The 23,460-nt window shown below is 49.7% G+C and overlaps 1 protein-coding gene across 1 annotated transcript in view; it reads left to right on the top strand.

Moving 5' to 3' along the window:
* Nucleotides 1-2,829: 2,829 nt before the first annotated feature.
* LOC138449036 (zinc finger protein 398-like) overlaps nt 2,830-23,460 on the top strand; it is a 145,439-nt gene continuing 124,808 nt past the window's right edge. The window contains exons 1-2 of the mRNA XM_069604737.1: nt 2,830-3,083; nt 19,026-19,152. Coding sequence (XP_069460838.1) covers nt 3,060-3,083; nt 19,026-19,152 — 151 coding nt within the window. The 5' untranslated portion in view covers nt 2,830-3,059. The remainder of the gene's footprint in view (nt 3,084-19,025; nt 19,153-23,460) is intronic.

Genomic DNA, 23,460 nt, shown 5'->3' on the forward strand with positions numbered 1-23,460 from the left:
AAAGGAGAGGAGGCAGTGGTCACCCCAGGAGAGAGGAGTGGTCAGAGGGATCGAGAGGGGGAGGCCAGAGGAGATCAAGACATCAAGTGTGTGACCTGCAGAATGCGTCGGGCCAGAGGGGAGGATAGAGAGGGAGAGGAAATCGCAGAGGTCACGAAAGAGCAAAGATGAGGGACAAGGAGAATCGAGATGGATGTTGAGGTCACCAAGGAGGAGGAGTTGAGTAGTTGAGGCCAGGAGGGAGGAGGAGAGGTCAGCCCACTCAGAGAGAAAGGAGGTGATTTGACCAGGGGGTCGATAGAGAGTAGCAACAGTAAGAGAGTGGCTAGGAGAGATTGATAGCCTGCAGACAAGGTATTTGAAAGAGGGGTAGATCTGAGTGGGAATGATAGTGGCAGGAATCCACTCAGGAAAGATCAGGGCTACCCCACCACAGGGCTGGATGGATCTGGGAGTGGAGAGGATCTTGCAGCCATCAGGGAGGAGAGTATCAAAGCTTGTGACAGAGCTGGCCGTGAACCAAGTCTCGGTAAGACCAAGGACATCAAGGTCCAGTTTTTCGAGGAGGTGGCAGATGTCAGACGAGTGTTTGACAGCAGAGCGAGAGTTGAAAGTGGCAAGATGAAGAAGGTCGCCAGCCTTAAAGACCTTCCGGGGAGGGGTACAAATCAGAGGTACGCCCTGCGGAGGAGTGGAGGTAGCCAGAGGTGGGGCAGAGGACAAGGGGGAAGTGGTCAGGGTAGCCAAGGAATGAGAGGAAGGGACAGCGGGAGATGAAAGATAGTTGATGAGGCAAGGTAAACGCCTATCAAAGCGGTGGAGATTGGCCTGAGGACCTTGTACCATGACAGTGCCATTTAGATAGACATTAAGGATGACTCTGGAGGAGTCGAAGGAAGTCATGAGAACTTCCCAGCAGGTACCATTAATGGGGAAGGAGGAGACAGGACAAAGCACAGAGATCATATGCGGGGTCCATAGATCCGGCAAAGGAACGACAAAGAGGATGTCGGTGAGGGTCTGTCGGGAAAAGGCGTTGGAATAGGTATCAGCGATAGGGAAACCCGGATTAGAAGCCAAGATATCCTTTTTTAACTTCTTCTTTCCAGACTTAGTGAGAAGGGAATTGCAGTTGAGGGTGAAAGGGTTATTTTTGTACAAGTGTTCTGAGGCTCTTTTCTTGCGGGGTAAGTTAATGAGATCCTCAACAAACCACGAATTAACAGGGTTGTGAGGTTTGGGAGTGTTTACGATGCGTGGACCATGAGAGTCAAGAGTAGTTTGTAGGCAGGTGTGACAGAGGCTAGCAGGGCTCATGTGGGTTAGTGTTGGTAGGGTTGTGGTTCTTGAGTGAGGCTGAGAGTGTAGGGTTCAGGCAGACAAGTGTGAGTTTGCGGGTATTTCTGACCAATATGGGGTTGGGTTTGGGGGGATGATCAATATGCAAGCTAGTAATACATAGATGAAAGTGGATAATGAAGTGATCAGACCAGGGAATTTCCGTGATCGTGGTGATGCTGATGACAGAAACGGATGTAAGAATCCAATCAAGGAGTGGTGCATTGATAACTTGGGCGAAATTCATGTCTTCAAGGGCTGAGGATAAAGCAGAGTATTTGGAATCAGCAGTATTATTGAAACCAAGGTTGATGTTACCTAGAATAATGAACTTTGTTGAGAGTTTCATTGGTGGCGTGATTAGGAGAAGGATGTCTAGGTCAGGTTGATTGGCGTTGTTGGTAAACCACTAGAATGTTATAGGTGGTTTTGGGTTAGTAGCTGGCTTCATAAGCAGGATTTCATATCCTGTATGTTCACTTACGTATTGTCGCAAGTAACTGCACCATTTACTCCCCTCCAGAACCTGGCCAGAATGTACCTCAAACTCACCCCATTGTAAGAAGGTCACCACTGCTTCCTGTCAAATCTGATTTCTTATCTATTGTACGTTCTTTTGTGATCAAGAGAGCATTGTTCCACCGATGGATATGAATATATAAATTAATAACAAAGACTTGGGGACAGGGTTCTATCTAGTAAATGGCTAATGTATTTGTCAGAGCTGCTCTATTGCAGAAGTAACAGCTCTGTTGAACTGAAAATGAAGTTTGCGGTCAACCTATAATTTGGAGCAGTAGTAGGTATTTTTAGTTCTCAGCTCATCTACTGACTGTGTGACTTTAGTTACAATAGCCTGCGTGGTCATTTTCCATAGGTAGGAACGAGTAATTTGATCATGCAGATTTGTGTAGTTTATACTCAGGACTATTGAATAGAGACTGGTGAAATTCCACACTATTTCAACAGAGAGGAACTTTTAGAAATATGGCCCTCAAGAATCTGTATTATTAGTTCTAAAAACACAATAGCAGTAAAAACAGTAAACGGGGCATGCATTATGGACAGTGAAACACCATACAAAATGCCGAAATTCCGTTTAAAAAAAGGCATTACAAGTTAAAGCATTCACTATAGAGAATTGTGCCACTCGTTTGCTCTCATTTAACACTAATCCTACACTAGTATACAGCGAAATAGCATAAAACAATAGCAGTGCCTGACAAATGTCTACTACTTATAAACAAGCTAAAACGGTTGGATTTGCTAATGCTTGTTTTCATTTTAAGCGCTGTACTCGGCTACAAATGAAACGTTACTTAGTGTATGAGCAGCATCCAATTCTGGTCATACAAATAACGGTAACCACGCTGTGAGTGATACTGTGCCTGCTCTGTGGCATTTCCTTTAATCTCATGGCAACACGCCAGACGGCGTACCAGCCGCCTTCAATTAGTGCGTTTTTCTCAGTTGGTGCGAGTTTCTAGGAGCATGCTCCGTAGTCTTGATTTTTCTGAGCACGGTGTGTAGAGAGTAGTGTCTTAAACACTGAGCATGTGCGTTTTTTAGATGTGGTCTCCAGTGTAAACAGTATCTTGGTTGGTGGTGACAGAGCGTGAGTGAGTTTTGTGTTGGGGGCCCAGGCTCGGGATTTGCCGCTGCTTGTTTACATCGCAGAATCTGATCTTTCACCTGAATATACCGTGCACACCGGGAGGAAAATGTCACGGCAGCGTCTACACAAGGTGAGTGATGGATGCACTCTTCTGGAGGGGGGCACAGAGCAAATCCCCAAAATGCAAATAATACAATAATGATGTATTGGCATGACTAAACGTATATGTATCGACAAAGCGAAAGTATACACATAACTATTCCTTGACATATATGGACTTGTACGCGGTATATGTGGGCACTCGGGGTCTTGTATTTCTCTCATCAGGTTGTCGTTATCTCTTCACTGAATCTGAAAGTTGTTCTTGAAACTGCGATAATTGCTAGGATAAAGGACCCTACAATACAAATGAAAGTTCAGCAGCCTCGTTTTAAGTTACATAGAACAGCCTGCACTATCCAAAATACTTTAGCTGCAGGATTCCTTTGTAACATTTGTAACATGGTTTTTCTTTGTGCTGCTGTGACCACTGCAGCACGTTGTTGATGGGTGCTGGTTGATAACCCGTGCATTCGTCCATTTTGGACCCATTACATAGCAATAACTCATTCCCTTTTCCCCCCCAGAAAAGTGTGACATGAGTCTTGCTTTGTTTTTGGGTGGGTGGAAAAACTGGATGTTGCCTGCAGTGGGAAGCTCGCTCGCTATAAAGGGGGTAGCCACGCCCCTTTACATTGTAGCCCTTCTCAGGCTTTTTCCCCCTCTTTGCTGCACTGGTTCGCTTCGCGGGCTTTCCCCCGCTTTGCCGCACTTCGGCGGGTACCTCCCCTCCATCCTGAGGAGGGGGAGGGAGATTAGGAGGAGGACACCGCCCGGGTTATCGGGTTGCCTCCTCCATTTTTGGATTTTCCGTCGGCACTGTCACAACCCGTGCATTCGTCCATTTTGGACCCATTACATAGCAATAACTCATTCCTCTTTTTCCCCCAGAAAAGTGTGACATCAGTCTTGCTTTGTTTTTTGGCATAAAAAGGCCGCAGATTTATTTTCCACAATATCATAAAACACACTGCACACATTAGTGGAAATAATTCAGAAGATGCGGCGACTGCTCCGTGTCCAAAAACCTGCTTCCCCCTTTCCAAAAGTCCATCATAGGCCCAACTCTCCCAACCCTTTGCGCCTGAGCCTCGCCTGCCCATGCAGCTGTTCATGGGCGGGGAGAGTGCTGTTTCCTTGGGGGAAGCTGAGCCCTTTTTGTTCCCCCAGACGCCCCTGCCGTTTAGGCTCCCAAGGGGCGCTGGTCTGGGAAGAGCGAAGACCCTTCCAGCTTTCTCCTGGCTCATCCGGGGTCTGTCTCTTGTGTTTGGTTGCCCAAACACCGCCATGCCACAGGTGGGTTACCGCCCACCGTGGCTCCCCCCTGCTTCCTTCCTTACATTTCTAGGATTTTTGTGCAAAGGTTCCAGAAGAATAGCTCCAGCCCCAGTGGTGACAAATGTACCCCATCTTTCAAACAAAAAATTCTCTGGGGAATTTAAATTAATCAATCCGTGCCTGATCTGACCAAAACCCCTGCCCCTGCCGAATTTTGCCATTGCCCCATTTATCTAATGTTACTGTGAAAACCTCTCCAGGAGCTTAGTGCACTTTGTGCCCAATTTATTGTAAAAATGTCCATGCACCATGCTGGTCAATGCACTCGCTTCTTTTGTATATTCAACCAGGGACTTCACCTTTGCCCACGTTGTGCCTGGGCTGGGGAACACTTCAACCCCTACCACATTTCCTTGCCTGATCTCAAACCACCGGCTCCTGGTTTACCACCTTTGTGAGGTCAATTTGTTCGTCATACTCCACCCTTAGAAATTCTTCTACCTCCTTTATTAGCCTAACGCTCCCCAACCAACTTAACCTTCCTCTACCTGCCCTTGCAGGAGTTACCATCTGGGGGAGCGCCGTTCTTGACGGGTGAAGCTGAGGTTTAGATTTTGTTAGAATTTCAACTCTGCCTTCTTTCCCCTTTGTCTTAGCCCAGATTCAATTTTTACTTGTCATGTAGGCACAACCTCCCCCACCCTAATCCACGAACTGACGGCCCTTGCCGGCGATCTTGTGCTGGCGTAGTGCCATCTCCGACCGGGGAAGATGACCTCTTCTTTCCTTTAAAGAAGCCCCTTTCACCTTTGAACTTTCAAAAGAGAGGCTCCCCCTTTACTTATCATGTAAGGCCAATCTCCCCACCCTAATCCTCTGCGGTTGGGACCTTTCCATTCCTTCAGCAGGCCAAAGTTCCCCTGCCATAGACCCTGCAGACTGTCTCCCTGCAGACGATACCAGGCCGGTGGGGTGCTGCTCCAGACCCAGACAATCTGACCTGTCCTTGTTTCCTTTCGGCCGCCCTCGGCCACTGCTACTTATTTATTGACCCCGGAAGAATGAATGGCTGGGTTGGCCTTGCCGCCCTGTTCATCCAAAACCCCACTCCCAATGTTTAACGATGTACCCCACTGTATGCCTGATGGTAGTGGTAATGCATGACCAATGGCCCCCAATCAAACAATCAAAACTGCTATCCCCTGGGCCAGCTGCTACGTTAAAGAACCATGTTTGTCCTTACTTGAACATCGATGATCCTAACGCCGCTTTCTTCATTCTAGTACTGCTGTTGCTAGGTAACCCCTTAAAGTTACTTCTGGCCTTCGTGGGAGTGTAAATAGTCCCAGCGTCCTGAGTGCATCAGCGCCCTTCCAACTCCACACTTACCCCGAGCCGCGAAGCACCTACACCATAATATCCTCTAACTCTGTTGATCTGTTACAGACGCACACTCGCTAGTAAGAAGAGTTATTACAAGACTCAAATCAAAACTGGCCTGCATGACAGTTAACTTCTACCAAGAGTTCCGCGTACCTCCTTTCCTTTCACTACTGGTCTTGAAGTGAGGACATGGGTGCTACCCCAACTGTTCACTCCACCATCTACTTTGATCCACGGCGCGAGTACACACTGTTTTAAAACGACCATGCTGCAGCCAGCGCTCAACCCACTGAGCTATCTCAGCTCTTTAAACTGAAAAGTTAATATGGCCATTGCCTAAAACCTCTCCCCATCCAAACCACCTGTGTTTAACCATTCTAGCCCAGTCATTGGGGGTACTACCACTCGCCTTCATATGTGCAATACTCTCCTCAAATCTCTAACGTAAATTGCCCATAACACACCCATACTCATACCGTGTGCCCTCAGCAATGAACCTCTATCCTTCCTTCACCCCTTGGTGCCCAGCAAATTCTTTATCCTGGCCGGCATAAAGCGGCGTGGGGTGTCATGATTCCTTTGTAGGCATGGAATGTGGTGCTCCCCTAATTATCTCTTTCTTGTACCCTACTGTTTGTATCCATTTTGAGCCTCCAGGCATGCACCCATTAGATTTCCCGAGAAAACCTTGAGGTGTCCCCTTAGAAGATTACAAACCGCGACGGTGCGTACAATACTTGGCCGGCAAAGCACCGTAATGCACTATTCTTTTAACGTTTCAATATTCCTGTGCATTTAGAATTTTTACCCAGGCATAAGAGACCATGCAACTACTCGCTACCCATGTTGAACCCTTAGCAGCTCTTTCCTTTTGTTAGCGCCCCTTCTTCCCAGATATATCCCCCAAGGATTGTGGTAATTAAAATGTTACGACGTGCCCCCGCAGTTTACACCCTCCGCTGCCTGGGACGTCAGTTGTTGCTGGCAACCTGCGAGAATTCTGAGCACTTTTCAGATACTAAATTATTCTGTTGTTGTCTCCCCTGGGACTCGCAGTCCTTGTATAGCAACTGCTGTATAGGCGCATTATAAATACCCCATAAACTAAATTAACCAGGGTGGAGGGGTCATGCAGCCCACAGCCGGGTACCGTACCAGCACTGTTCACGTTGCCCTGTTAGCAAAACCTAACATTGCTAACCTGTTATTAATTTTGAGGCCCATCGTGTGCAGCCACCTCTAAACCCGCAGCAGTTTGTCATGTATTTCAAGAGCATGGCCCCTTATCTCCCGACCTGCATGAGAATGGATACAACTTTGGCCGTAAAACCCCTCGAGTTTTCCCTTCCCCCAAAAAATCACAATGTTGGGGCTGGTGCAGCGGCGGCAAAGGAAAAAATGGCCCCACAGATGCAAATTGGCTTTGAATCCCCTCGCACCAGGTCTGACTGGGCCCCCGCTTATCTTGTGCACCAATGAACAGTGAAATGCATTCAACTTGCGGGCAGCAACATACAACTGACTCACCCGCTGCCTCTGTGACATCCCTCGTTTCCCAGTTTCTGAAATAGGATCTTCTGAACCGGTTGAAAACCACTTCCCATGTCTGGAGGACAATGCAACCGCGCACGTGTGCTACCTGCTGCGCTACCTTACTAATATTGCACACCATGTCCATAAGCAAAGGCTACCATGGCACCCGCAACAGGGGGGAATGTAGAAAACAAGCCCCATCTTCACTAATCATCCTGCGTTCCTCATGCAACTCACGGAATGTACATACAAACGTGGATTGTTGGGGAATCATTTCCCCGTTGCCCCTGGTCAATGGTGCCCAGCCTATGAGCTCGCCTAAGCCCCTCAACAGTGGTAAAATGCCCCTGTAAAAGTGCAACGGCCATTATTGGACTGCAACGAATAATGCACTGTACGTATAAGGTACAAGGTGCTTACATTGACGCAGGGCCTTCCTCCTAATCCGCTGACCTAACTCCTCCCACGCTGGGAAATGACGCTTCCAACTTTCATGGCACACCATTTTGTCCCCATTCATTTGGCTGGGGCACCTTTTCTTCAGATGTCATGTCCCCCCCCAACATTTTCAGCAAAGTTACTCCACTGGTGCCAGGGGACCAATCCGGTGGTGCTGGCATGTGGTACAAATCTGCTTTAACATTAAAATTCACATAGCGCTTTGCGTCCTGGGGGCCAACTTCTAAGTGCTTTGGAGGTGGCTGTTGGGGCTGGTAATTCCTAAAACAACTTTGCTCGCAACATGGCATTCCCAGAGAACCGACAGGATCAATTGCTGACAATTACAAGCCCATGTCATGACCCATAACGGCCCCCTGGAGGCGCGGCCGCTTACAAGCATCGTCTCGCCCGCCTGTAAAAAATGTGTATTCGCCAATGACCAAAACCTGCGGCGCAGCGGCCATGGCGAGCACAATATACCTCCACCCCAAATGATAATACCATAACCCACGTGTGGCGCCAAGCTCTGATTAACACGTCCTTACCTCCGTCGTAGTTCATTATTCACTAATGGGGACCTCCGAAACTACAAGTCCCAAAATTCCCACTGAAAAATTGTCCTTGACCGGTTTCACCCAAATGCCATGAGTAATGTTGCCACAACTGGGTTTATCTATCGAATTGCCACCATTCTGTCAGGACCTGTCGCATCAAGAGACGTGAACATGGGGAAACTCAGACACAGATTTCTTTCTTGGTATGCACCGAGACGTTAAAACAGCCGTTTCGGGTGCCGAGAGCCGCTGCCCCACCACGGTGCTGGCTCTCTAATGAAACACTCTGTATTTATAGCAGGTGGTGTGACTGCGCCCCACAAGGGTTTCAACCTTGGAAACCGTTAGCTTTAATGTCCGATTTTAACTTGCACCCCAAATCTCGCCACATGTCTATAGCCGCGGGGGTTCGAAGCAGACCTGTGCCCTGCTCCCCTAGAATGCCTCTTTGATCCCCATTAAAGCACTTTCTCCGTTCCTGCAATTATATTTGTCACATTTTATTTGAGCGATTTTACTACATTACCCGCCGTCTATTCTATGATGAATCGAGAGAGCTCGACTGTCTGTGTTAGATCACACTGTACAACACTCACTACTAACCGCTGCTTTGCTTATATTAATAATAAATTAGCATTTGGTTCAAAGGGTTTTCAGTTTTAGTCCGCCTGTCACCTACACAACAGCTGCTCTAGGGATTCAACTTACATAGTTACTGCCCGCCCTAATAAAACGTGGGAGAGACGGAAGTGCTTTGCAGAAGGAAATGGCGTTACTCGACACCGTAGAAAGGGGGAATAAGTGCGCGAAATTTAAACCCAGTGCAGGCAAATTATCGTGCGGCCCGGATCATACTCACTGTACCCTGTCCGGGCCGTCTACCTGTTATTTCCCAATGCACTTCCCACTCCAACTGCTCCAGATGTTAGCCCTCTGTCGCTTCTTGGGCTGAAAGATCTAATAGAGCGAAGTGCAGGCTCCGCACCACAGCCGCTCTTACCTGGCCCCCACTCGTCTCCGCTCACAATATTCCCCGCATTTACAGCGTTGCGACCACCTCTCTGCTCACGGCGTTATGGAGGTTAAAGGCTAGAGGAACAAACCTCTCTGCGTCCCAATTGTTACACATGTGCCCAGGCAGATATGCTAACCTGCGCGCCGAAATGCATAGCCCCAAAACGTATCAACCTAAGTGTCCTCCGTGTGGCGCTGGCCCTTTAAGGGCGTGCACGCGACGGGGTGACGTTCACTCCGTTGCGTGCTCTGTACAAATAAACAGGGCGTTCCCCGGTGGTGTCAGAACCACTGTGGAGCCCACATGAGCAACATCTCTGTCTCTGTGTCTTATGTCACGGGGGGTGGGGGGCTCACGGAAGGCGGTGTCGGAACACCGCTAACAGTGGCGACGAGGACTGGACCACTCCCTGGGACAGGCAGCGAAATTCGTTCGTTGCGCGAATGATCGTATGTGAGTGCATCAGCGATATCTGACCGCGGAGAGGGGAGAGACACACGCGGCCGGCGGCCATTTTATTGAATAGGCCTCGGATGTTCACAGCCTCGTAACGAGGCATCCGTGAGCCATCCGGACCCAATTTTTGGATATTCTAGTGGCAAATAGCCACTGGATGCAGCGCGTGTCATTTTCACAATGACCTATTGACAGTTTCACTGTTTTTCACCGAGTTTGTGGGTGTGACCCCTCTAGAAGCTTGCTGGATGCAAGTTGGGGCCTACCCTGCTCAATTTTTGGACTCTCCATTGTCTGTCGGCTAGCCAAGGCTGTGCTTCGTGGATCTGCATGTGCCTGGCCACGGCGGAAAAGGGGTGCCATCAGTGTTGGCTGTGTCTGGTGGTGAGTTGCGGCTCAATCATTTGGATACATTTGGGGTGCCTGTGCGCTTGCCACCATGAGCCAAGCTGTGGCGGCCGCAGCTGCTGCCCAACAACAGGCTGCTCCCGCAGTTCAGCCTCCGCCTGTCCTGCCACCAAGACCTCTGCTGAAGCCACCTGGTTCCCTGCAGCCAATGCCTGAGTTTGATATCTCGGGCACACCTTCAAGTCTGGGACAGAGGTGGAAGATGTGGATGGACAGACTTGAGATGTACTTCAGGGCCACGATGGAGACAAGCAACGACAGTTGGCCACCCTCCTATATTCTGCTGGCCCGGAAGTACATGAGATATTTCTGTCCCTGCAGCCTGTGGATGGGTCATTTGCGGCAGCGAAGGATGCGCTCCACAACCATTTTCTGCCGATGGCGAATGCAGATTATGAACGTTTCCTTATGGGGACTGCTCGGCAAAAGGATGACGAGACTCTTGATGTCTTCTATGGGCGGCTGCGCAGACTGGCGGCGCCATGTGCGTGGAACGACCCGGACGTGATGATCCGTAACCAACTCATACAAGGTTGTGCATCTGGCAAACTGCGGCGCCAAATACTTCGGGAGCCTGGCATCACCCTTCCCCGCATACTGGAACTTGGAAGATGCCATGAGGTGTCCGAGTTGCGGGCAACCAGAATGGAAGCGGGCGTGCGCCGCGGCAAGGTGGAGGAGGTCTGCGCAGTCAGCAGGGGCCGTGGATCTAGACGCCCCATGAACACCCAGGGTACACGACCACAAGTAGCGCAATCCTCATGCCAAAAATGCAGATACGACCTCCTGCACCCAGCGGAATGCCCAGCCACGGGAGTGAAGTGTGGTCGGTGCGGGGGTGCAGACCATTTTGCCAGGATGTGCAGAACAACAGCTCTGAAGATAGTTCCCAGGGGGCCTGTCCGGGCCAGTTTCTTCCGCCCCCAGAGGGCGTCAAACATTGCCCAGGTGGACCGAGGGGACAAAGGGGTCCCTCAAGAGCATGCTGAGAAATCGCTCCAAGAGACAGCCCAGGGGCAACGAGCTGGTCAATGGGAACTCGATACCAATGCTGGTAGACACCGGTGCATCAGTAAATGTGATGGCCAGACAGCATTACGACGCAATGCAGGCCCCGCCAACACTGACTGCTCCGAGGGCACGCATCTTTACTTTCGGAGGCGACCAGCCCATTCCCCTGGATGGTGTGTTTGTGGCAGAAGTTCAGTACGGCGAGTCATTCATCCGTGCTAGATTTTACGTCACACCGGTAAGCAACAACACGCTGCTGTGCTGTGCAACTGCAGAAGCCCTTGGCATTGTGACATTCGCCTATTCGGTGTACCTGGAAGACATACGGGTGCTCCTTGCCAAGCACATCTCCCTGTTTGAAGGCATTGGACAGTTGGTGGGTGAGCCGGTGCGGCTACACATTGATGAATCGATCCAACCAGTGGCGCTGAAGCACCGGAGAGTACCGTTTCACCTCAGGGACCTGGTGGATCAAGAGCTCGACAACCTCGTAGGTTTGGACATTAATGAAAAGGTAGAGGGCCCCACTCCATGGGTCTCGCCCATCGTCATCGCACGGAAGCCCAAACCACCCGATGCCGTGAGAATCTGCGTGGACATGCGCCTCCCCAATAAGGCAATAAAGAGAGAGTGGCATTTGACCCCCACCATCGATGACATTATAGCGGAATTGCAGGGGGCGAAGTTCTTCTCTAAACTGGACCTAAGAGCAGGGTATCAGGTGGTCCTGCACCCCGAGTCCCGCTACATCACAACTTTCACCACCCATCGGGGTCTTTACAGATATAAGAGACTGAGTTTTGGGGTGTCTTCTGCGGCGGAGGTGTTCCAGAACATCATAAGGGGCGCATTGGAGGATCTAAATGGAGTCTTTAACATCAGCGATGACATCCTGTTGTACGCCAAGTCTGAAACGGAACACCTAGCACGCCTGGCCAAGACCTTCGAGCGCCTTCGCTCGCTGGGACTCACTTTGCACAAGGATAAGTGCGAATTCCTCAAAACAACTAATGAGTTTTTCGGGTTTGTCTTCAAGGCGGATGGGGTGTCACCTGATCCCCGCAAAGTGAAGGACATAAGAGAGGCTCGACCGCCAGAAAATGTCGCAGAGGTGAGGAGTTTCCTGGGCATGGTCACTTATTGTGGCTGTTTCATCCGGAACTTGGCGTCCTGCTCAGAGCCGTTAAGATCTTTGACACCGTGTGGCAGTGGGGGCCCCTTGAGCAAGCAGCATTCAAGGACATCAAGAATGCTCTGGCGGCGGAGGACACCATGGCATTTTTCGATCCGAGCCTGCAGACGGAGATCGTCGTGGATGCCAGCTCCTATGGCCTGGGGGCGGTGCTCACTCAGGTGGGGCTTGACCAGGAGGTTCTGCCCATAGCCTATGCAAGTAGGGCACTCTCCGATACCGAGCAAAGGTATTCTCAGATCGAGAGGGAGGCTTTGGCGGTTTTGTGGGGCTGTAGACATTTTCGCCTGTACATTCTGGGGTGACCTGTGACTGTTGTCACGGACCACAAACCTCTGTTGCCAATCATGGCTGGCTCTTCCTCCAGACCACCGGTGAGAATTGAGCGTTGGATGCTGGCATTGCTCGAGTATGGAGTATCCTTAATATATCGTCCTGGGGCCAACAATGCTGCGGACTACCTCTCTCGTCATCCAAGAGGGGACTCTCATGCATCCACGTCAGCAGAAGAGGCAGACGAACACGTTCGCTTGGTCGTAGAAACGGCCACCCCATACTCCATGCAGGTGGAGGAACTGGAGCTAGCGTCAAAAAAACGACGAGTGCTTTGCCGTTCTAAAGACAGCCATGCAACAGGGTGCCTGGAAATCGGTGTTGGAGGCTTTGGACCGCAGAACGTGTGAGGCCAGAGTGGCTCTGGAGCAACTGTGGCGGGTGCGTGAAGAACTGACATTCTCAGAGTCGGAGCTCTTACTGAGAGGTGGAAGGATCGTGGTGCCCCAGACCAAAATCCCACAGGTTATCGCCCTGGCACACCAAGGTCATCAAGGAGCCCCCAAGACAAAAGCTTGTCTCCGCCAGAAGGTGTGGTTCCCTGAGCTCGAGCGGCGAGTGGAGGAGTTTGTGGCATCATGCGTGTGGTGCCAGGCCGCATCACCGGCCCAGAGGGAGCCGTCCATTGAGACAATGCCGAGAGGGACAAGACCATGGGAGGTGGTACACGCGGACTCTTGGTCCACGTCAAGGGGCACCCATTTCCTAGTGGTGGTGGACGAGTGGTCTCGATATCCTGAGGTTGAATTCATAGAGTCGGTGGCGTTTGACAACGTAGTGATAGCACTGGAGAACATTTTCGCCACTCATGGCCTACCCTCTGTTCTGTGTTCCGACAACGGGGCACCATTCCAAGGTGAGAGCTTCGCTGAACTCATGAGGGACTATGGCATTCAACACAGAAGGGTCACCCCGCTCTGGCCTAGGGCCACCGGAGAGGCAGAGCGCATGATGCGTACACTGAACAAAGTGTTCTGGATCGCCCAAGGGAAGGGCGAGTGCCTACAGAGGGCGCTGTATGTATTTCTGCAGGGATATTGGACCACACCCCATTCATCAACTGGTGTGGCACCTGCAGAGGCTCTATTCCAACGATGCCCGAGAGACATAATTCCTGAGGTGGGGGTTCGAGAGCCGGCTGTCATTGACAACAAACAGGTGGAGGCGGACAGACTGGCAAGAACGTGGACGGAAAACATCAGAAGAGGGCTGAGACCACCCACTATTGCCCTGGGGGATGAGGTGCTAGTGAAGAATCGCCACCCACAGTGCAAACTCTCCCTCAGGTATGAACCCCGCCCCTGGATGTTGTGGCGGTGAAGGGGTCTATGGTGACCGCCTCTGACGGGACTTCATCAGTGACCAGGAATGCCAGTTTCTTCAAGAGGTTGGGTGAGCCGTGAGTGGACAGCACTGACGACCGAGAGGGCGAAGAGGCACTGGACGAGGGTGGGGGTGAGGCCCCCGCCGTGGACTCTCCCGCTCGGAGCGGACCAAGTCAGGGCACACCGACCAGAGACGTCGGCAGGAGGTACCCCCTGAGAACAGGGCGTGGGAAACCTGCCCGTCTCACTGACTATGTGACAGACTGAACCGTGGAAAGCACCACTGAGGGATCCAGGGTGGCTGTCAATAAATGGGGGATATTAGGTTTTGTATTGTGTGCTGTGAAATGTTTGGTAGTTAGATTCTCTCCTTTTTCAAGTGTTGTTGTTATGGAAAAGGAGGAGTGTGGTGCTGGCCCTTTAAGGGCGCGCACGCGACGGGGTGACGTTCACTCCGTCGCGTGCTCTGTATAAATAAACAGGGCGTTCCCCGGTGGCGTCAGAACCACCGTGGAGCCCACACGAGCAACATCTCTGCTTCTGTCTTATGTCACGGGGTGTGGGGGGCTCACGGAAGGCGGTGTCGGAACACCGCTAACACTCCGCAATTGCTTTACTGCATTACCGTCCAGGCGCTTCCACTGCATGAGACCGGACCCCCCCCCCACCCCGTATTCAGTACCGGGTGCACCATGATTGTCCACATTTCCCTTACAGCTATAATTGCTTTTGGTGCCTCCTTAAGCTCATACCTTCTCTCCTTCTCTTATCCGTGACACCACTGCTCCTCTCTGGCCTGCACGCGATATCCTTCTTGCTGGTACACTGGAGCTCTGAACATCACGAACGCTGCTACGCCCCTCAGCTCGAAAGACTGCATCCCGAAACCGTAACAGGAGTCACGAACCAGCAGCACACAGGGCAGGAAAACCAAATCCCAAATGCAAAAACGAAGTTCTCTGTTGGCAGGCGGGCGTCCCACTGCCAAGGTTGGATGCTGCCTGCAGGGGGAAGTCCGCTCGCTATAAAGGTGGTAGCCCTGCCCCTTTCCATTGTAGCCCTTCGCGGGCTTTTTCCCCCTTTTTGCCACGCTGTTTCGTTTCGCGGGCTTTCCCCCGCTTTGCCGTGCTTCGGCGGGTACCTCCCCTCCATCCTGAGGAGGTGGAGGGAGATTAGGAGGAGGACACCACCCGGGTTATCGGGGTGCCTCCTCCATTTTTTTGATTTTTTTGTTGGCACTGTCACAAATGTATTGCAGGTGTCCTAGCAGTCGCCGGCGCATTGAGAACGCTAATGTTTAATGTTAAATGCTTGAATTAATTCAACAATTATCAAATATAAAATTGTTATCCCCACAGTCAGAGCTTGCAATTCTTGACTTTCCTCTCGTATACCATGCATTGCGGATGCCCTCCCAGCCCTCCCCTCCAACCCCAACTATCCCAACAAAATCCCCACACAATATCCCCTGGTGTGATCCACGGTACCACTCTGGGCACAGGCCCCCAGCTGTGAGTCAACTTTAACCCCAGGGCAATGTGTGGGGTTTCCTAGTACCCCCATCTGTTACCTGAACAGATGAGATCCGAGATGGTGTGCTCTGTCTCTGCTATGAACAACCAGTCAGGTCTTGGTCTGTGCCCATTTTCGAAAGGATATTTCCTTCTGTCTGTCCTTATTTCAGTGTCTTTGAGGTAGGCCTTCTGTCGTGCCTTCCAGTCCTCTTGACATTTTTCCCTGTCATTCCTCATGCATCGAGTTGCAGTCGGCCACTCCCAAGGTTTAGGTTGTTGTGCCAGGCGATCAATAGCGGCATTAACGGCCCCAAATGGGCTTTGAGAGTCATCGGGTCTCATTATACTCAGGCGGTCCGGAAATAACGGTGGCGGAAAACCTGCCGCCACCGTTGTTTCCGAACCGCCTGATCCCGACTCCTGCAGGCGGGAGGTGATGTTCCCGCCAGGTCTGACCTGGCGGGTTTAACACCGCCCGCCTGCAGGCGGCCTAGGAAACACCGGCAGCATTACGAGATGCTGCCGGTGTTTCCATGATCCCCATTCCCATCGAGTCCCATAGAACTCAATGGGAATGGGGATTAACACCATTCCGCCTCCGTGATTCCCGGAAAACCGGGGTTGTAATGCCCTGGTAATTCCGGGAATCACCGAGGCGGAATGGTAATACGAGTCCGGCGGTAACCAGGCGGTTTTACCGCCGGACTAGTAATGAGGCCCATCCGCTTCGATTTGTAGCAAAGCTATACCTGCCTCTCGGGAAGTGATCCTGTCCAATTCCAAGGAAAAGACCACTCCAAATGAGAAAATCCATTCATACTTCATTCCTTTGGAGGGTAATTTCCGAGATATCTTGGAAAAGTTGTATCTCGTTCCCATTGAAGGTGATTGTAGACACATCCCGTGCCTTCTGTTCTTTTTGAGGAAATGACGTGCAAGCTGCCAAGACCTACTGTGGGGGAGCTCCTGGGTCATTTCTTTTCGGGCCTGTTTTATGAATCTGGTCAAGTGGAACCGAGACTGTCTCATCCCCTATAATTAGAGCCGCAAAAATGTGCGTGACCGTGTACTTCAAATCAGCATCCAATATTGATTCCGTAAAGGTTTCTTATCCGTACATTGGAGCGTCTCGATCTATTCTCGAGGTCTTGCTACTGAATTCTGAGGTTGCGTGTCAGCCTGGACAGGTCCTCCGGAGCAGTATCTGACTGCTTGCTTTCCTGTGTCAATTCCTGGATCGCCCACTCATTGGAGTCCACCTGCTCCCCTAGGGAAGTTATGTTTTTACTGAAATCAGATAAAGATTGCCTTATCTCGGCGGAGAAGGTAGAAAACTGCACCTGCAATGAGGCAAGAAACTTATCCTAGAATTGCTGGAAGCTCGTTGCAAAATTTTCCTTGGGAGCAGCGGGGGAGATGGGGGTAGCCATTTATGTCTCAGCGTTGATGACCTCGTCGCCTGAGTTTGCCATAGCTGTATTTCCAGATGTAGGCGTCCCCTGGCTCAGTACCCAAAGTCTTTGTAGGGGATTTATTGTGGTCTGAGGGATTTTAGTGCTTCCTGCATGGATGTTCTTCTTTCTGCCCCTCGGCATGTAATGCGCTGGATACTATGCCTCCTAATCCCAATTTGTTCAATAGAAGATCTGTTAAGTTTAGGGATCAGTCCGCAGTTATTAGCTAGGCCAACCCCCAACAACAACAGCAGGCTGGAGGGCAGCTGGTGCGTTACCTCTGAGATATTGTCCAGAAATCTTGCCAGTTGAATTGCAGCTGTCTCTTTTTACCCGAAGTAGACTTTTATTATCCTTCCTGCTATCCTTTATGTTGTGCTTGGTGTTGAACAAGCCAGTCCTGAGCGGTTTGTTTGCGCACCCCCCTCCCTCCCCAATGTTGAATCTGTATGAGGGGTCCCCAGTATGGTGGAGAACTTTTCTATGCAGATGCGGGGAAATTCGCCCAGGCTCCAAGGGGGGGGGCAACACCTTGTTGAAATGGAGCAGTTTATGTGCCCCAATCACCCGCGTTACCATGCACCTACTATATGCGTGAGCTCCAGAGGCAGAGGACAGTCTGTGGTTGCGCCGGCTGCTCAATCTGCTGCTGTGACCTGTCATCTTGGAATCTCGTGCTCCAACTTTTATCCCTGTGGGGAAAGGAAAGGGCTGTCAGGTGTGTGTAATTCTGGTCAATTTCCTGACTTTGCCTAACTCTTGTATTGGGACCTGTCAGGTAAAAGGCTCTGGTGTTAGTCCGATATTTTCCCTGTTGTGCATAACTGTTCATGTCAGAAAAGGGCGGGGGCAGTGTTTTGGAATATCCTACGTGGTAGGATGGGGAAAAGGTGTTGAAAGTAGGGGGATATCACGTAGCTCCCGTCATTGTCGCACTCCCCAAGAACCCCCCATCTGTCCACCTCCAGAAACTGGATCCAATAGCGATGGTGTGTCCTGGCCACCTGGATGACCGATTTCCCCGGGGACTAGCTAGGGAGACACCTTCAGGTTTCTCACAGTACCAACAGTGATGCAATCAAAGACACCACAAGATGTGGTCTCCAACAAAATTTGAAGCAAATAAGTTAGAATGACATCACACAGCTTATGACTCTGTTGAAATTTCATAACTTAGATAAAAATATTCTACAATAACTTCACATTGTTGCAAAACGTGACAGAATGCAGGCATAGGCATGCCAAGGGGCAGTATAGGGGCCTCAGTTACAACCAGCAGTCACCCCTTCCACGATGCAGCTGCCACAAATAATGTGTTGATTCCTGTGGGCTGACATGGGGCGAAAGACATTGGTGCTCCTTTGGTTGCTAGAGATTTGGGCGATGAAGGGCTTGCTAAATCTACTAGCCCATTTTATGAAGGGCGAGTACCATTTGCAGGATACCCAACTTTGCTGACGAGTATGGCGATGTTTGAAACTTTTTGAGGATATTTACTGTAATCAAACGTTATTTGCAGTAAATGGCAAGTAAAGGTTTCACTGTGCATGGCTAGCCTTTGGGTGGCAGCATTGAACCGAATGTGAAGAGTGCTTTTCGTGACCAGCAATGTTTTATAGACACCAGAGGTAAATATTGTGTCACCTGTTACCATGGGGCGAGTGAATTTCTCTTAGGTCGATTATGTCAATTCAGGAACTCTCCCTGCAGGTCTAGTGGGATTTTTAAGAATTTCCAAAGCCTGTGATGGCTTGTGTGTTGAACTTCTCTGAAGCATAGCAGCTGCAAGGAAACCTTTAGACTTGAAATGTAAATTGAAGCCACGGCTGATCCCTGAATGCTATCCATCAATTGCCTATTGTACATAAATATCCTAATTCAGGGCTTTTAATGTGCACTCGCCATTGACTAGAGATAATTTACTTGTGGCGCGTAAGAAATAGTGTGCTGTGTGTATGTGTAGAATTGAAATGGCAAGAGACTTTGTCTGTCTAGTAACTTGCAACTTGAAATATTTTCGTTTTTGTTTTTCCGATCAACGCTTCTGAGTATACCATGCACATTTTGTTCCCCCAGGCGCAGGTTACCTTCCAGGATGTTGTTGCCAGTTTCTCTGAAGTAGAGTGGAAGCTTTTACAGGAGTGGCAGGAGGAACTAGTCAAGAATGTGATGAATGAAATTCAACATTCACTGCTCTTGTTGGGTAAGTTTGGTCTTTTTCTGAGAAATCTGCAAGCTACTCAACATTGTATTTTTAGTTGAAATGGCACTAAATGCTTGATTATAAAACTTTGAGCCGCGTTCTGCTAGAAATGCTGCCGGTGGTAAATTACCACTATGTCATCATTAGGACAATATTCCTTATTCCTGCCACAATTGAAAACGGCAGCAGTGCAACACATTTCTTTCTGCAGCACCATAAATACTGTGTATAGAACAAGTGTACTCCTGATGGCAAATCTGCAGTAATGTATCACTGATAAAAATGCATGTACATTTCTGTGGGTTGGGGGCTAGGGGGTTTGGGGGTGTAAGAGTGCCCCATTAAAGAAGTAAATAATTCCTGATTATTATATTAAGGGTTAGGAGAACACTCACTGAACATTTCGGCAGCTGCTTGCAGGTGGTGTAGCTTCTAAGGAATGCCGAAACCCGATATTACCACCATTTTAAGGCCTCCTGTATTTCTATTAAGTGGCTTGTTGATGGTAATGCATTCAACACCAGCTGTCATTTTATCCCCAATACTTTACCGGCAGAGCCGATTTTTCAGATCCGTATTTGGACATTTTGTAAATTGCGTAACAGTAGTACTGGCAGTATTGGCTTCTTACTACTGGCAGTAGCATCGTCCACTTTTCCAGAATGAGTAGTTTTCTGTTTTGGCGAATGTTGTAGACGAAAAATGTGACTTGACCGAAAAAGTCTCCAATATGCCTGTGCCAGATTGATCTTGAGCTCAATATAGTTTGTTTTGAGGGGGAAAAATAAGCACTAAAACAATAATTGACCATCTGAGAATGGAATGATAGCTAAAAAGTTATCTTTTGGACGCTTTTTTTATTTGTATTTGTATAGCGCACAGCAGCCCTAAGGCATCGCGGCGCTTGTTATAGAGAATGAACAATCTTAGTTACAGAGTTATACAGTTATACTTTACGCTAGTTATCGGGATTACGTAAATCCCGTATTCTAGAGGTGTATCATAGGCTGAATCATACAATGCTTTTGCATGGGCGAGGGAGTCCGGTTTAATTTTGAACTTTGTAAAACGAACCGGAACTGCATTTTTGGAAGAGAAAAATGGTTGGCAAATGGTAATTTTCTAAATGCTTTTGTCAGCTGAAAATCGGAGCAATTGGCTGTAAGAAAAAGTAAGTGAAGAGTACCTCTCTATTGACATCTGCCTTGCCGGTCAACCAGCAGTGGTGCAGCTACAGCTCATGTTAAATGTATTCCCAACATCTGGGCCCATAGAAGAAACGGAAGAGGCATAACTCTCAATCTTTTGTGTCTCTGGGACTGGTTAAAATGCTCAATTTAGGCAAATGAGAGTGTATGAATGTGTACATGTCAGGGACTTGGCGGGTCAGTAAACTGATTACAGGCCAAAAGCGTGCTGATTGAGCGGTATGAAGAGGTCCCATGGTGGTGTTAACTGATACCAAAAATGCTGGCATGTTTTACAGAGAAAAAAATGCCATCCATACATGGCGTTAATACCATGTTCCAAGAGCTGGAACGGGGGGAGGTGACGGCCTGGCAGCTCAAGTTATAATGAGGGCACCGGGCCGTTATCCCCCGTTCCAGCCCTTGGAACAGGGGGTGAATGGTAATAACACCCCGGGTCACCAAAGTGGTAACCCAGGGTGTGAAAAAAAAAGTATTTTAATTAAACTGGATGCCACGTGCGTCCTGTTCAATGAATGAAAATACCTAACCAAAATGGCCCCCATGGTTATAGAAGGCGGGCTCTGTACGGACCATGTACCTATGACCAAGGCGGCCGGAAAAGGGAAGTTGCTGCGGCCTGCACCGCTGGCACAATCAGGGTGCTAATAATCATTATAACCTATGTAGCGCTTAACTGCACAGTTTGCTGTTTTATAGTAATGTAAATAACTGGTATTGCTGTTATCCAACTCAATGAAAGGCCGTATCTAGGGGCAGGAAGGAAGATGAGAATAAAAGAAAGGGATGAGCAATCGGAAGCGTTACAGAGGAAAGGGAAAATGGAGACAGCCAAGGTACAGACTAGGTGAGCGAGGGAGGAGGGGAAAATAGGGGCATGTGAGGGGGGAAAGGGTCAATGCATGAGGGAGGATGGAGAGACAAATGCGTTGAGAGAAGGGGAAACGAGTGGAGAGACTAAGAACAGAATTAATACCTAACCCATTATTAAGATGGATTTCTGAACTCTGACCTGGTGGGCAGAGGTTCAGGAGGCCAGCCTAGTTTCTTGGAACAGGTTAACCTTCTGGACAAGCCAGACCAATCAAGGTAGCTTGGCGGCGGTCGAGACTAGGTCTCAGGAGGGGTGAGGGTGACTGAAAGACCGTCATGAGCACACAGAGTAAAGGACGCTTACAAATCACTCCCAGTCATGTGTAGATATATTAAAAATACATATACATTTATTTCAAGGCCTTTGAGTTTCAACACACAAATCAAATCACAGTAATACTATTAAGCCAACACAATCCTATCTAAATACATATACACAAGACCATTTGGGTCTAAAGGATTAAAGCACGAAATAGGTCCACAACCTAAAAGGGGAAGGAAACGGGCAGTGCAAATAGTCTTTAGTCCCTTCTGCATCCAACACCCTCCTAAGAGGCAGTCTAATCCCTAAGAATAGTGGAGCCTAATGCTCAAATGTACATGCAATGCCAGCGCACGCGGTAGTTCAAATGGGCAAAACGGGGTCTCTTCAAGGGTCTGTAGCAACTCAGGAAGTTGGGTGAGGCGATGAAGAATAGGTTCCCACTATTCGAGGGGGGGGGTCTCCACTTGAGCACAGAGTCGGTTCCAAGAGTTGGGAATAGTTCGCTAGTTCGCACTAGCAGTGGAAAGGAGAGGGGCCGTCAGGGGCCACTTGTGCGTAAAAATGGATGAAGGCGCTAGGGGCCACCGGCTAGGGTTGCGATTACTCACTGACCCCGGGTGCACTCCAGACCAAACTTCGACACTCGAGTCCACTTCGGTTGCAGGTTCAAGTGCAGCAATTTGGCGGCTCTGCGGCGTTCAGTGACGAAGATACAGCGATGATTCCCAAACGGGACAGTGGCGATTCCTCCGCTCCTGGTGGATGGATCAGGCCAGTTTCACTGCAGCAGGCTTCAGGGGCAAGAGGGGCACAAATGCGGCGCACCTGCAAAGGTCGTTGCCATGGCTGGGCGACAGTTACTGCATATGCTCCGGTTCTGGCGCACTCGTCTCACTTCAGACCTGGGAACGCCAAGTGTACGAAATACGGTGGGAGGGTGCCGAGAACACAGAGCTATCGATATACCAAGTCTCGATGGCCTCCTCGAAATGGCGGCAGAGACAGAGCCCGGGTCCTGCGCAAGCTGGTCAGCCCACTGGTTGGCCCAGGGACACTTCGAGAAGGCTTACTTGCAGGGTTTGATGAAGGTGCCGAGAATAGTTGGTCCCACTATTCCAGTGGGTCGAGGTGTCTTCGCAGACCTTCTAAGACGACCAGATGCGGAGGGGTCCCATGGGACGACAGCGGGCTCAGGGTGCCAAACCTTCCAGCGGTTCCTCGGCTTGGCTTCTTAGCTTCAGGATACTTTAATCCTATCCTTCGTTCAGTGAGAACTCCAGAGATCGACATGGTATGGGTGTTTGGGGGGCTTCTCTTATCCAGAATCTCCTTCGTGCCAAAACGAAGAGGACCCAGTGGGAGATCTGCTCACATACAGGCATACCATACGTGGACCAATCATGGACCACGGTGGTCCCAGGCATTCACAGCACTCCAGGACTCTCTGGCACCCAGGATCTGTATTGGGGACAGACACCCCAGCCCACATCGTGGAGGCACACACACAAGGCATGCAGAAGCCTGCGAAAGCTTGGCGTTTCGTGGGAAAATGCATGCCCAAATAAGGACTGACCCGGGTCGGCTTGACCTAGGGAAGGCGAAGGGGCAAGATGGCCAAAGGATGGGACAAAGAACCTCGTTGCATGGCCATTTTGGAGCCATGCCACCTATTCTTGCCAAACGCAGTAATCGCGGTTTACTTGGCAGGAAAGGGTTAAAAATACATGAAAAGATAAGCTGCCACCAGCCCTGTCTGTGACACATCTGCACATCTCCTAAAAAAAAATCCTTTGAGAGTATCTAGGGCCTTTGGAAATAACTAAGACCCAAGTGTACTGTACTGGAAGGTACATTGTACACTTGTTACATGTTGCAGAAAAGTTGCAACATTGGAACGGACTAAGGGAAACAAAGTCTCCCAGTACTGACTGTCTGTCTTAAGGGCATGTCAGTTTCCCATCA

The sequence above is a fragment of the Ambystoma mexicanum genome, chromosome 1p, assembly GCF_040938575.1.
Source record: "Ambystoma mexicanum isolate Mex_15411 chromosome 1p, UKY_AmexF1_1, whole genome shotgun sequence".
Classification (NCBI taxonomy): Eukaryota; Metazoa; Chordata; class Amphibia; order Caudata; family Ambystomatidae; genus Ambystoma; species Ambystoma mexicanum.